This window comes from Oncorhynchus tshawytscha, linkage group LG18 (assembly GCF_018296145.1).
Source record: "Oncorhynchus tshawytscha isolate Ot180627B linkage group LG18, Otsh_v2.0, whole genome shotgun sequence".
In the NCBI taxonomy this organism is placed as follows: domain Eukaryota; kingdom Metazoa; phylum Chordata; class Actinopteri; order Salmoniformes; family Salmonidae; genus Oncorhynchus; species Oncorhynchus tshawytscha.
Window position 1 is genome coordinate 4,161,505 of NC_056446.1, and position 13,404 is coordinate 4,174,908.

At 39.1% G+C, this 13,404-nt stretch overlaps 1 protein-coding gene across 1 annotated transcript; it reads right to left on the minus strand.

Annotated features, from left to right (window-relative positions):
* Positions 1–2,512: 2,512 nt before the first annotated feature.
* On the minus strand, positions 2,513–13,001 carry LOC121839963 (zinc finger protein 239-like). Its single transcript, XM_042300597.1, has 2 exons — positions 12,429–13,001; positions 2,513–5,187 (listed from the first exon to the last, which is right to left on the minus strand). The coding sequence occupies exons 1-2, from the start codon at positions 12,757–12,759 to the stop codon at positions 4,385–4,387; spliced, it is 1,134 nt and encodes a 377-aa protein (XP_042156531.1). The 5' UTR covers positions 12,760–13,001; the 3' UTR covers positions 2,513–4,384.
* Positions 13,002–13,404: the final 403 nt, after the last annotated feature.

Sequence of the window (13,404 nt, forward strand, 5' to 3'; positions counted from 1 at the left end):
CATATATAAACTCCCAGCAATTTAATGGGTATTTACCACCGTTTCGGCATCACTGTGCCTTCCTCAGGGTAATGTCATGAATATTTGAACCAGGTTATGTAGACACACAGTGCAATTAATGTAACCAATGACAGTAGTGAGGGGTGTGTCATAATGACTAAGTTAATTAAAATGAATTAGTGAAACTGTAAAATTTTTTTTATAGCATATTAAATATATTACGCTATTGTTATCATATATAAACATCATGGAATATTCTACATCATATTAGCATCAACATACATTATTGTTTCATTCAATTTCACATAAATAAGGATATTTAATATTTTCAAGTTCAGAAGTCAGAACTCATCACCTGCTATGTAAAAGAGACAGAAGAATGCACAATGGTCAATGCTATCCGGGATCCTTGGGACAAGCCTACCCTAAACTTCAACAGGCTAGGGACGTCCCAAGGAGGTATCGCTACCTGAAAATACATGATCTAAGTGATTGATAGTTGGTATTCAGCAGTCATAAAGCCTTATTACTTTAATGAACTACTAAAATAGTGATTTTGTCAGACAGCAGCTCTACACTTTATTGACTGACTGATCCATTCATCCTTCCATCCCTCCTCAGCCTTCCTCTCCTCTGAAGACCCAGTGAGGGTGGAGCTCAGTCAGAGAGCTGTTGAGGGACTGGTTATGAAGAACACTTCTACAGCCAGAGAGGTGAGAGGTCACACATGGTTTAGATGATCATCCATGTTAATTTACATTAGTGCAAATTATCCACTGATATTGGTGTAATTTCTCACCCCTTTTGGCTATATGAAAGTACATTTCCCCTCAGGCACACACATTTGTTCTGTGATATTATGAAGGTAATTTGTGTAGAATGTACTTTCCCCCACTCATTCACCCCATCTCTTTACATTGCTTATGCATATTCAGTGGCCTGGCTCAAATTCCAAACACAATGCCCATCCTGGCAGATCTAAACTTAATGCGATCACATTGTGACTTTAGTGCATCCAGACCTAATGCAGCTTGGAGTGATCAGATGACCGAAGTCACATTTAGGTACCAGGTGTAACTTAGGCCATAGATGCTCCATATCCATTACTTTGAGTGTTTTATATAATATGACTAAATGTGTTTCTGTGTTGCAGGGACAGTCAAGAAATGGAACAGCAAGGCCACAAAACATGACAAAAGCAGAGCTGTAGGAGACCACCTCAAGCCCCTGATAGAGCCGGGGGTGGTGTTTACCACTCCACCACGCCTTCAGCAGGCTTGAAAAGTGGGATTGATACTGTTTTTCATACTAAGATGGACAAAGAGTCTGTTGATTGGTCAGTCATTGGGTTAATTTGTTTAGCAACATGTTCAAATCAAGATTTATTTATACAGCACATTTCAGACACGGATGCAACACAATGTCTTCACAGGAAAAAATAAAGAAAATAAACAGAAATATTTAGTACACAAACATATGAATAAAAAAAACAGAACAACAACAACTGAAAGACTAATGAGCATTGAAAGGAAATGCCATTGATTAAAATATTAACAATAGGATGCTATATCCAACCCAAAATATAACTTGTTTTTTAGGAGAGGCTCTAAAAGACACTACGGGGGCATGCTATTGATTAAAATATTAAATTATCCAACCAAATTACAAGCTTGTTTTGTAGGATAGACACAAATTACAAGCTTGTTTTGTAGGATAGACACTATGGGGGTGTCCACTGAAAGTTGACTAGTAACAACAACTGGGACCTAAAAGACACCCACCATGAGACCCACTAAATCTGCCCAAGAAGAGTCAAACAAAAGAAAAACCCACACCACTTAAAGACAGGAAGCAAACCAAAAAGGTGGAGCAAATAAAAGGAGTTGACTCTCCACATCTATTAAGACAACTGGAGCACTGAGCCAGACACTCTTAAATAGAACCTGAACCAGCTCAGGTGAAACACCTTCCCACTAACGAGATGGACAAGCCAGCACAGGTGTAACACATACTGACTAAGGAGGTGACACCAGTCAGTGCATCCTACGTGCTAATGGGCTATACGTGCTAAAGTCCTACCTCAAAACATAAATGGAAAAACCAAAGCCTGTAATACCTTCCCCTTTAAGACAACAAATATTGCCTATATTTTTGTTGGACAAGTTTGCTCACCACCAACAGAAAACAACTTCCATTTCACATTATTATCAACTACAATGATTCACCAATATAAACATGTGTTGAAGGAATTTAATTCCTCTGTTTTAATTCCCAATCAAAATTAAACACTCTGTCAATTCATAAGGATTTGTAAGACCCCTTATTTTATAAGAATGGACAGAGCCCTAGTCTTAAAAGTCAAGTAACAGCCTTTAATTCAAGAGAGTACTGAGTTCATACACATTTTACCACAGGTTATAAACTGAAAATGACGTCAGCGTTTTCTAAATGTTCCGTCTCTTCTTGACACTGGTAGAAAGGCTCTATAGATCTCAAGCCTTCCCTCCTCGCCTAGAGCCAAGGTCAGTCAGTGTAGATAAGCATTCTAGACAGTCTGGAGATAGTTCATTCATTTGTACAAGTAACAGACCGTCATTGTTCCAACTTTTGCCCACGTTCACACACCTCCGTTCCAGTACCAAGGCTGTGTCTCAAGCCTTCCCACATCTGTCTCCCTACCAATTTAATATAATTTACGAGTCAAGGTTTTCTTGTGTAGATAAGCATTCTAGCCAGTCTGATTCATTTGTACCAATGAACAGACCGTCATTGTTACTAAACTCTTGACCACAATTCACTTCAGTACTGGGATCAGATAAGACAATTCATACATATACAGTAACATTTAGTATTTTGATTAGTACATATACAGTAACATAATTGTATTCTGATTAGTACAGCCTGATTGAAATGTATACATAAGTCAATATAGATAAAAAATTCCCTTAACAACATGGTGTCTACTTGCTGTCAACAACTAAAAAGAAGAAAAAACACGTATTTCTAAATAATAAAATACAATCGTATCATTATTTTCTCCTTTTTCTTTCTATAGAATCCTAAAACTCTTCTAGAACTCTCTAGCTTCTAGAACTCTTGTCTTCCTAAAACTCACTAGCTTCTAGAACTCTCGTCCCCTTGGAACGAGCCCAAACAAAACTCAAATCAAATTGTATTAGTTACATGCGCTGAATACATGTGTAGACCTTACAGTGAAATGCTTACTTACGAGCCCCTAACCAACAGTGCAGTTTCAAAAAAAAAATTGGACTGCCGACTCTTGAGACAATCAGCAAGCAAGTTGACCTTACCACAGACATGTCTGATTTCAAGAGGAAACTCCTGCGATATCCATAGTAACTTTCCACCTCACTGTGGAGATTCTCTCTCTTTTCAGGGTTCACTCGATAGGCATGTTGTTGAATCTGGGCCCAGTCCCCAATGTCATGCTCTAGTACATTTGGGTTGGCACATCTATGAATGATCCCTGATAGTCTAAAAGCAAGATAACAATGTCAATATAATTGTACCCAACAATTGTCAGTTGGTTGCATAAATAATTATTACTAAATGTTACATGAATTGTAAATATGAAACATCAAAACCAAATGTACACCCCTTTGTTAATATGTATTGGCAATAATTAACTTAGTGGTGAGGCATGGAATAATAAAATGTATCTTTTGTCAGGCTGGATGTTTGAAATGTGACTAGGTGATTTGAGAAATGCTTCTTCAGTAGTGGAATAAAGACAATTAGCACTTGGATGTTGTAAAGAAATAATGGAGTGATGTAAGATTGTTAATAAAATTCATTATAGACCAATTGATTATACTGCGTCCATACGTATAGGCTGCTAGTACATTGAAATTAAGTTGTTTTCAAATCATTGAAAAAATGACCCAAAAATACATATTTTCAACTTTCATTTTCAACTTACAACCGAACATAAATTGGACGTCGGGCATAGTCTTCTTTTCAATGTCTTTTGAATTACGTAGGTGAGAATAGCGCAATGTCAAAACATAGTTTTAATGTGTCCAAATCAATAACCAATATGCAGAAACAGTTTGGGATATATTGAAAACCTAAACATTGAAGAGTTGCATTTTGATTCAAGTGGGTAACCAACGTGGTAAATGTAACACAACTCTATTTTTGTTAGTCACTTTTTGTTGAATCTCATAAATAGTACTCTTTCAATTAAGAAGCCTGGATTTTTCCCCTGAGACTAAAATCAATTGAACATTGGGCAAATGTTTATGGTTCTACATTCTGACATTCATTAAAATACTCTTAAAATATTAATACATTCTATATTGTGATATTATTAAAATACTTCCACAATATTAAAAACATTCTACATTGTGACATTATTTCATTATCATGAAACAACTACTTCATGTATTTTCTGATGTTTAATCAGAGATCTTTTATCAGAGTATCTCTTCCCACATTGATCACAGCACGGATTCTCTCCTGTGTGTGTCCTTTGGTGAACTATCAGGCTGTTTAGCTGAGTAAAACTCTTCCTACATTGATCACAGCCAAAATGTTTCTCTCCAGTGTGTATTCTCTGGTGTAATTTCAGGGATTGTAGCCAAATAAAACTCTTCCCACAGTGATCACAGCCAAAAGATTTCTCTCCAGTGTGTATTCTCTGGTGTATAGTTAAATAGCTAGATGTAGAAAAACTCTTCCCACATTGATCACAGCTATAAGGTTTCTCTCCTGTGTGTGTTCTCTGGTGTACTATCAGGTTGTTTAGCTGAGTAAAACTCTTCTCACATTGATCACAGCCGTAAGGTTTCTCTCCAGTGTGTATTCTCTGGTGTGTTTTCAGGGTTTGCAGCCAAATAAAACTCTTCTCACATTGATCACAGCCAAAAGGTTTCTCTCCAGTGTGTATTCTCTGGTGTGATTTCAGGGTTTTTAGCTGAGAAAAACTCTTCCCACATTGATCACAGCCGTAAGGTTTCTCTCCAGTGTGAATTCTTTTATGTATTTTAAGGTCTGGTGAAGAGTTTAATATTTTCCCACAGTCAGAGCAGCAATGAGATTTCTTCTCTGTGGGTCTCTGCTGGTGTTTCTTGAGGAGTTCTGATCTGAAGAGACTCTTCTCTGCCTCGTCAGAATCATGATGTTGTTGAGCCTCCCAAGAGGATCCACGATAGTCCCGTGTCTCTCCTGTGTGAACGACAAAGTCAGACAGATGGTTAAAGGCCCACAACAGCAGAAATACACTGTTTATTTGAGGTAAATTGTGATGCCCAGGTCATACCCATGAAGTTCTACAACAATTGACGTCTGTTAAATTTTACAATGAAGACAGTCAAGTTAGCAACAATAGTCATATTTTGTCTTGATTTCACAATAGTAGTAACATCGATGATTATGGGTTGAAATTAGTTATTCATGTTGTTGAAACTCTAAGCAGTGTGCCAGATGACTTTTGGTCTCCAATATAAGCCCCTTTCTGTGTTTGCTAAAATTGCAGCATGAGGGCAAAGCACACACAATTTGGTTGTAGAAACATCTCCCTACTAATGAGGAAACCACTAGTTATGGACGTAGTATATCTGGTTGTAGAAAGTCCTCCCTGCTAACGAGAAACTGCTAGTTATGGATGTAGTGTATCTGGTTGCAGAAACTCCCTTCTATTGAGGAAACCGGTAGTTATGGATGTAGTGTATCTGGTTGCAGAAACTCCCTTCTATTGAGGAAACCGGTAGTTATGGATGTAGTGTATCTGGTTGCAGAAACTCCCTTCTATTGAGGAAACCGGTAGTTATGGATGTAGTTATATCTGGTTGCAGAAACTCCTCAATGCTAAAAAGGAAAACTCCCTTCTATTGAGTTATGGATGTAGCATATCTGCTTATGGATGTAGTGTAAACCACTAGTTATGGATGTAGCATATCCCTGCTAATGATGGAAACCACTAGTTATGGATGTAGCATATCTGCTAGTTATGGATGGAAACCACTAGTTATGGATGTAGCATATCTGCTAGTTATGGATGTAGTGTAATGAGGAAACCACTAGTTATGGATGTAGTATATCTGGTAATGAGGAAACCACTAGTTATGGATGTAGTATATCTGGTAATGAGGAAACCACTATCTATAGATTTAGTATATCTGTTTGGAGCAAAAATAGTGAGCGAAGAGTTTAAATTTTCAATGTATTCTGAATATTACAGCGCACTATCAGCACAAGATCAGGAGTGCTACTCACATTAAGGAGTGAAACTCACATTAAGATCTGTATCTATTCACTAGTTCAGCACCGTGGGGGAAAACTCAGGGGAGTTCTCATAGGCTGACATCAAATATAGCCTCCATTTCCAGGTTGCTTATGAGCTAAGTATCTCTGTGTCCAAACAGACTAACGAGACCCTACTGTAAATCAATCAGACAATAACACATTATAAACATCAATTTGTTGGGGATGTTGGATCCAACGTGGAGCACGGCATAACTGTCTTTACCAGAGTAATGAATGAAGAAGCACTTTGGTTGTTGTTGCATGTCGTGATGTTTGTCATTTGACTGTCATTCAGAAAATGATTTCCTGGATCAGGTGATGATAGTTGAACATGTGACTGTAACTAAACAGCTACAGTATTAAGAATGTCTAATTATTGAAGAACTGCGTTAATGACAGTATCCATTTGGGTGTTGTCTATAAAGTTAAGGTGACTCTCGGTTAGAACCATTGGATTTAGCAAACTCTGAAATTATTTAGAATTTCTGTTCCCATTAAAACTGTTTTCCCAGCGTAACATAAATAGCCACTAAATGTTACATAGTTCGAGAGCATTTTTTAACTTAGAAATATCACCTTTGGTTAGAGCCTGTAAGTCAGCATTTTAATGTAAGGTCTACCTACATCTGTTGTATTTGGGGCACGTGATGAATACATTTGGATTTGATAGAAGTAGGACTAGTCTACCTGGCCTGCGCGCAAATGTAGGCCTATAAATGTGCCCATTTGGGGATGTCTGATAGTATTTATGATTGTTATGATAGTATTTATGATTGTCTTAACACACCACCACTAATGAGTTATATTCAATCAACATATTCAATCAATCCCTATACCAGTCTGCTGTTCCCACATGCTTCAAGAGGGCCACCATTGTTCCTGTTCCCAAGAAAGCTAAGGTAACTGAGCTAAACGACTACCGCCCCGTAGCACTCACATCCGTCATCATGAAGTGCTTTGAGAGACTAGTCAAGGACCATATCACCTCCACCCTACCTGAAACCCTAGACCCACTCCAATTTGCTTACCGCCCAAATAGGTCCACAGACGATGCAATCTCAACCACACTGCACACTGCCCTAACCCATCTGGACAAGAGGAATACCTATGTGAGAATGCTGTTCATCGACTACAGCTCGGCATTCAACACCATAGTACCCTCCAAGCTCGTCATCAAGCTCGAGACCCTGGGTCTCGACCCCGCCCTGTGCAACTGGGTACTGGACTTCCTGACGGGCCGCCCCCAGGTGGTGAGGGTAGGCAACAACATCTCCTCCCCGCTGATCCTCAACACTGGGGCCCCACAAGGGTGCGTTCTGAGCCCTCTCCTGTACTCCCTGTTCACCCACGACTGCGTGGCCATGCACGCCTCCAACTCAATCATCAAGTTTGCGGACGACACAACAGTGGTAGGCTTGATTACCAACAACGACGAGACGGCCTACAGGGAGGAGGTGAGGGCCCTCGGAGTGTGGTGTCAGGAAAATAACCTCACACTCAACGTCAACAAAACTAAGGAGATGATTGTGGACGTCAGGAAACAGCAGAGGGAACACCCCCCTATCCACATCGATGGAACAGTAGTGGAGAGGGTAGCAAGTTTTAAGTTCCTCGGCATACACATCACAGACAAACTGAATTGATCCACTCACACAGACAGCATCGTGAAGAAGGCGCAGCAGCGCCTCTTCAACCTCAGGAGGCTGAAGAAATTCGGCTTGTCACCAAAAGCACTCACAAACTTCTACAGATGCACAATCGAGAGCATCCTGGCGGGCTGTATCACCGCCTGGTACGGCAACTGCTCCGCCCTCAACCGTAAGGCTCTCCAGAGGGTAGTGAGGTCTGCACAACGCATCACCGGAGGCAAACTACCTGCCCTCCAGGACACCTACACCACCCGATGTTACAGGAAGGCCATAAAGATCATCAAGGACATCAACCACCCGACCTACTGCCTGTTCACCCCGCTATCATCCAGAAGGCGAGGTCAGTACAGGTGCATCAAAGCTGGGACCGAGAGACTGAAAAACAGCTTCTATCTCAAGGCCATCAGACTGTTAAACAGCCACCACTAACATTGAGTGGCTGCTGCCAACACACTGACAATGACACTGACTCAACTCCAGCCACTTTAATAATGGGAATTGATGGGAAATTATGTAAATATATCACTAGCCACTTTAAACAATGCTACCTTATATAATGTTACTTACCCTACATTATTCATCTCATATGCATACGTATACACTGTACTCTATATCATCGACTGCATCCTTATGTAATACATGTATCACTAGCCACTTTAACTATGCCACTTTGTTTACATACTCATCTCATATGTATATACTGTACTCGATATCATCTACTGTATCTTGCCTATGCTGCTCTGTACCATCACTCATTCATATATCCTTATGTACATATTCTTTATCCCCTTACACTGTGTATAAGACAGTAGTTTTGGAATTGTTAGTTAGATTACTTGTTGGTTATTACTGCATTGTCGGAACTAGAAGCACAAGCATTTCTCTACACTCGCATTAACATCTGCTAACCATGTGTATGTGACAAATAAAATTTGATTTGATTTGAGTTGTGGAGTTTCTCAAAGTAATTTTTCTTCACCTCAAACAGCAAGTAAACAAAGTCTAATCAAAATCAATTGCGAATGACAATAGTTCCTCAAAGTATTTTCATAAAATATTGCCCTTTCGATAACCACTCAGCATGAAAGGGAAAGATGTAATGATGCTCTGATCCAGTGGAAATGTCATAAAATACCCGATTACTTCTTATTCCTTGCACAAATAGCCGACAGCTGTGTCTGTCCCAAACTCACTGGCGCGGGGAACTATACCAGAATATTTTATACAATGTTGCAAGCTCGCTATCTTGAGTTTTGGGCTGACCCAGTTGATAGTTGATATAATGTTTCAAGTTCGTTGTAGAAAGGCCAAGTGCAGCAAATGTGAAATATTTATTTTTATCAGGATATTTTCTACCTGCAGGCTGCAATGTTTTTATTTGTTGGCTTTATGTAGGCTATTTTTACGTAGTTGGTAATGGCAATAAAAGTTATTTAGATTTGTATAATTTTCATTTAGATAGAATGTAGCTTAATCACAAACAATGATTTTGAGATACTATTATAAATGAATGAATCTGTTCCACGGAAATGTACCTATGAAAATCGTAACTGGTTGGTAGAAATGGTAAGTTAACTTGGCACTCCAAGTGGAAAATGTTGCCGACCGCTGGTGTAGCCCATTACCAGAAACTTCATGATCACAACAGCAGAATCTTTCTCCATCTGGTTAGGTTATCTTGAGCTCTGGCTCCCGAGTCATTTGTGTGTCTTAATTATTTAATCAAACAGCCTGCTTAAAGCATCAGACCAGTTCAGTACATATAGTTGATTTTTTGGGGATGTGTCTATAAATGAAAAAAATACACATTATAACATGTCAACCATTTGTTTGGTAGAAAGAACAGGCGACTCTTGGTTGACCAAGATTTACTTTAGGTGGGGACACTAGAAGATGATTTTGGGGCAACGCAGTTGGGACTTGAGCCCGGACTTGAGCCCAATCTAACATCACTGGAGAGACCTGAAAATAGCTGTGCAGTAATGTTTCCCATCCAACCTGACAGAGCTAGAGAGGATCTGCAGAGAAGGATGGGAGAAACTCCCCAAATGCAGGTGTGCCAATAAATTAGTTAAATGAAAGAGGGAAAATAATATTTTTTATCAATTTTAGAATAAGGCTTTAAAGTAACAAAATGTGGAAAAAGTCAAGGGGTCTGAATACTTTCAGAATGCACTGTATACAGCAACACCTCCCCCATCATTCCTGTATTTTCTGTAGATGTTATATCCCTGTATTGCTACTGCTGTATCAAAGGAATTATCTCAGTGAGTTTCAGAGATGAACAGTAGAGTGCATTCCAAATTCAACAGGCAGGCAAGTAAACAAAAACGTTTTCAAATAAAAACAATTCCAGAAAATGTCAAAGTGTATATAACGCCCGTCCAAGAGACTGTCGACCAATCACGTTCATATTGTCATGCTGTGACACGCAGTTCCTGAACTATTTCTCACTAAATCCCTTTTTAAAGTCAGGGTATGAGTCGAGAAACATGCCTATTTTACTTGAAAGTATGTAATGTTATGATTGCAAAGCTACACAATATTACAGAGAACAAGTTAATTATCTCACATCTCTGAAAATATTTGTAATGTTGTGCTTTTGTTCACAGAGGGTAATTCATGCCAATGTTATTTTCTTTAAGCTGTTAATACGAATCGAAAGGAGTTTCCAATATCCTAATTTCTTAAAGTATATCTGGTGATAGCAAGTGATAGTGATACACAAGCTAGGTCTATTTGAAACATTGCCATCCCATGGTGGCATTTACCAGCCACCAGGTTCAGAAGCTTTAAAACCACAAAAAATATATTATATTTTTGCCCAAAATTAAGATTTAAATTATTCAAAATTAACATAATTCATGCTGGTTATTATTTTAGCCTATTTTTGTTTTGGAGTCAAAGATAGTTTTGGAATAGTTTTCATTTTTCAAACAGGTTTGTTATTTTATTTCAGTTTACAAAATAGTTTCCCCCTAATTACAATTTCTATAATAAGCATGGAGGTTTCCCCTATCAACCCAGTCATTGGTACTGGCGACAAAGCGCCTCGTAACCTAGCTGAGAATGGGACAGAAGGAACCCTTCTGCAGTAGTGCAACGAAGGGGGAGGGGGTCAATGTAAATTGTCTAGTGGCGATTTTATGAATTGTTCAGAAGTCTTATGGCTTGGGGTAGAAGCTGTTGAGGAGGCTTTTGGTCCTAGACTTGGCGCTCCAGTACCGCTTTCCATGCGGTAGCAGAGAAAATAGTTTAAAACTTGGGTGACTGGAGTCTCTGACAATTTTGTGGGCTTTCCTCTGAATCCGCCTATTATATAGGTCCTGGATGGCTGGACAGGAAGCTTGGCCACAGTGATGTACTGGGCCGTTCGCACTACCCTCTGTAGTGCCTTACGGTCAGATGCCGAGCAGTTGCCATACCAGGCGGTGATGCAACCGGTCAGGATGCTCTCGATGGTGCAGCTGTATTACCTATTGAGGATCTGGTGACCCATGTCAAATCTTTTCAGTCTCCTGAGGGGGATAAGGTTTTGTTGTGCCCTCTTCACGACTGTCTTGGTATATACCCACGTGGGTGACTAAAAGATGAACTGAGGTCCACACTCCAGTCCAGTTGATGGTGGTAATGCACCTTAAAGTTGGTTGCCAACTGCCACATAAAGTCCAATGAAGAAAAATATGCTTGAAGGAAGGCGAAATGACGAGAAACAAATTTGGTTTTGATGTGATATGAAAGTATTATTTGAAATTATTTTGATGTGATATGAAAGCATTATTTGAAATTATTTTGATGAGATATTTAAGTATTGTATGAACTTCTGTTGATGTGATATGAAAGTACAGCAATTTATGTTTCTAGAAGCGTATCGCAATTGAGAATCGATTCACATTTAGGTGGATTATTTGACTATTTTACCTGCCAGAGCCAGTCTACCTCTGAAAATAACATACAGTCCTTGGACCTTGAAGAGTAACGGGGGCAGAAATCAGCAGTAGAAACAATAACAAAGCGTACTCCCTGCCGTTTCGGTAAAAATCTGAGGGATGGAGAAATGCAACCATCCATGATATCAACATTATAGTTTTAACCATGTTTTGAGGATATACAGTGTTTGTTTATATTTACTGACAAACACTGGAATAAAAAAGCTTATATTTTGGGTCCTGATGGGGTACGACAGTCGAACTAAGCTCATGATGCATTTAAAAGTGAATTCTTAAAGAAAACATGGGTATTATTAATGTATCAGTCCCAAAATGGATGTAACAACTACTGATTGCCCCTTTAAGAGCACATATTGGGCTAATCTAATAGAAGATATTGAGGAATACAGTATTTTAGGCATTGTCATTGGATGCATTTGATCAATTGTTAACGTTTTGTTGATGGTCCACTCGTGATGTTCTACACGTTACAGTGTAGCTTCAGCCATTCCTACAGAACAACATTAAAGTGTAGAACCCCTGTACTGCATATTGGTTCAACGACTGCAGAGACCGTACTTACTGGTGTTAAACAGATCTCCAACCTCCTCTTCCTCATCCAATGTGACAGTCATCTCCCCCTCCTCCCCTTTCACTCCAAAAACGGAATCCTCCTCTTTATTTTCCTCCTCTTCTTTTACTGTAACGTCCTCCTCCTCTTTCACTCTGAACGCGTCTTCCTCTTCTTTCACTGAAACGTCTTTCTCTTCTTCTTTCACGGTAACAGCCTCACCCTCTACTTGTTTTTGTAGTGTGACATCTTTCTCTTCCTCCTCCTCTTTTACGAGAGCTTCTTTCTTAGTCCAGCAGACGACCTCCTCTTTAGCAGGAGGAGAGTAGCTTAGTGAACTCATGGTCGGAGATGTTAGCTATCTAGCGTTAGAGAGTAGCCTAGATCTAAGCTAACTTAACAAACCAGCTAGCTAACAAACAACGTAAATATATAATTAAATGGGCCAACAAGTACATACAACAGAAGTGTGTTTAATACACATCGACTAATATACACCAAAACAGTGTAAATAACGTGAATGTTGTAGCTATGTTTGCTAGAAAGCTACCGAGGTGTCTGAATAGCTGTTGTTATTGAAGGAGCGACCCGTCCACTAGATTATACGTCACCCTGGCAGCATCGCCTGAACCTAAAAGGCGCACATCGCCATCTGCTGACTGGAGTGGGCAACGCAGGAAACTAAATGAGATTTTTCATTTATTTCATAAAAGTTTAATATTATATTAATATTATATTAAACAGAGACCTGAATGAAACCTCCACATAATAAAACTAATATATAACTAATTTATAATAAAAGAGCAGAACTGGTCATCACAGAGTGGCTGTAGTGCTTTGTAGACTGGGTAAATCCATTTGAATTCAATACATTTTTGACAGCATCCCTTTTGATTTAAAAAAAGCTTTCCTTACATGTTTGCTGAAGGAAGAAGTGATAAGAAAGTGACTTCATGTAACTGAATGTAAAAACATTCATGAGATATAC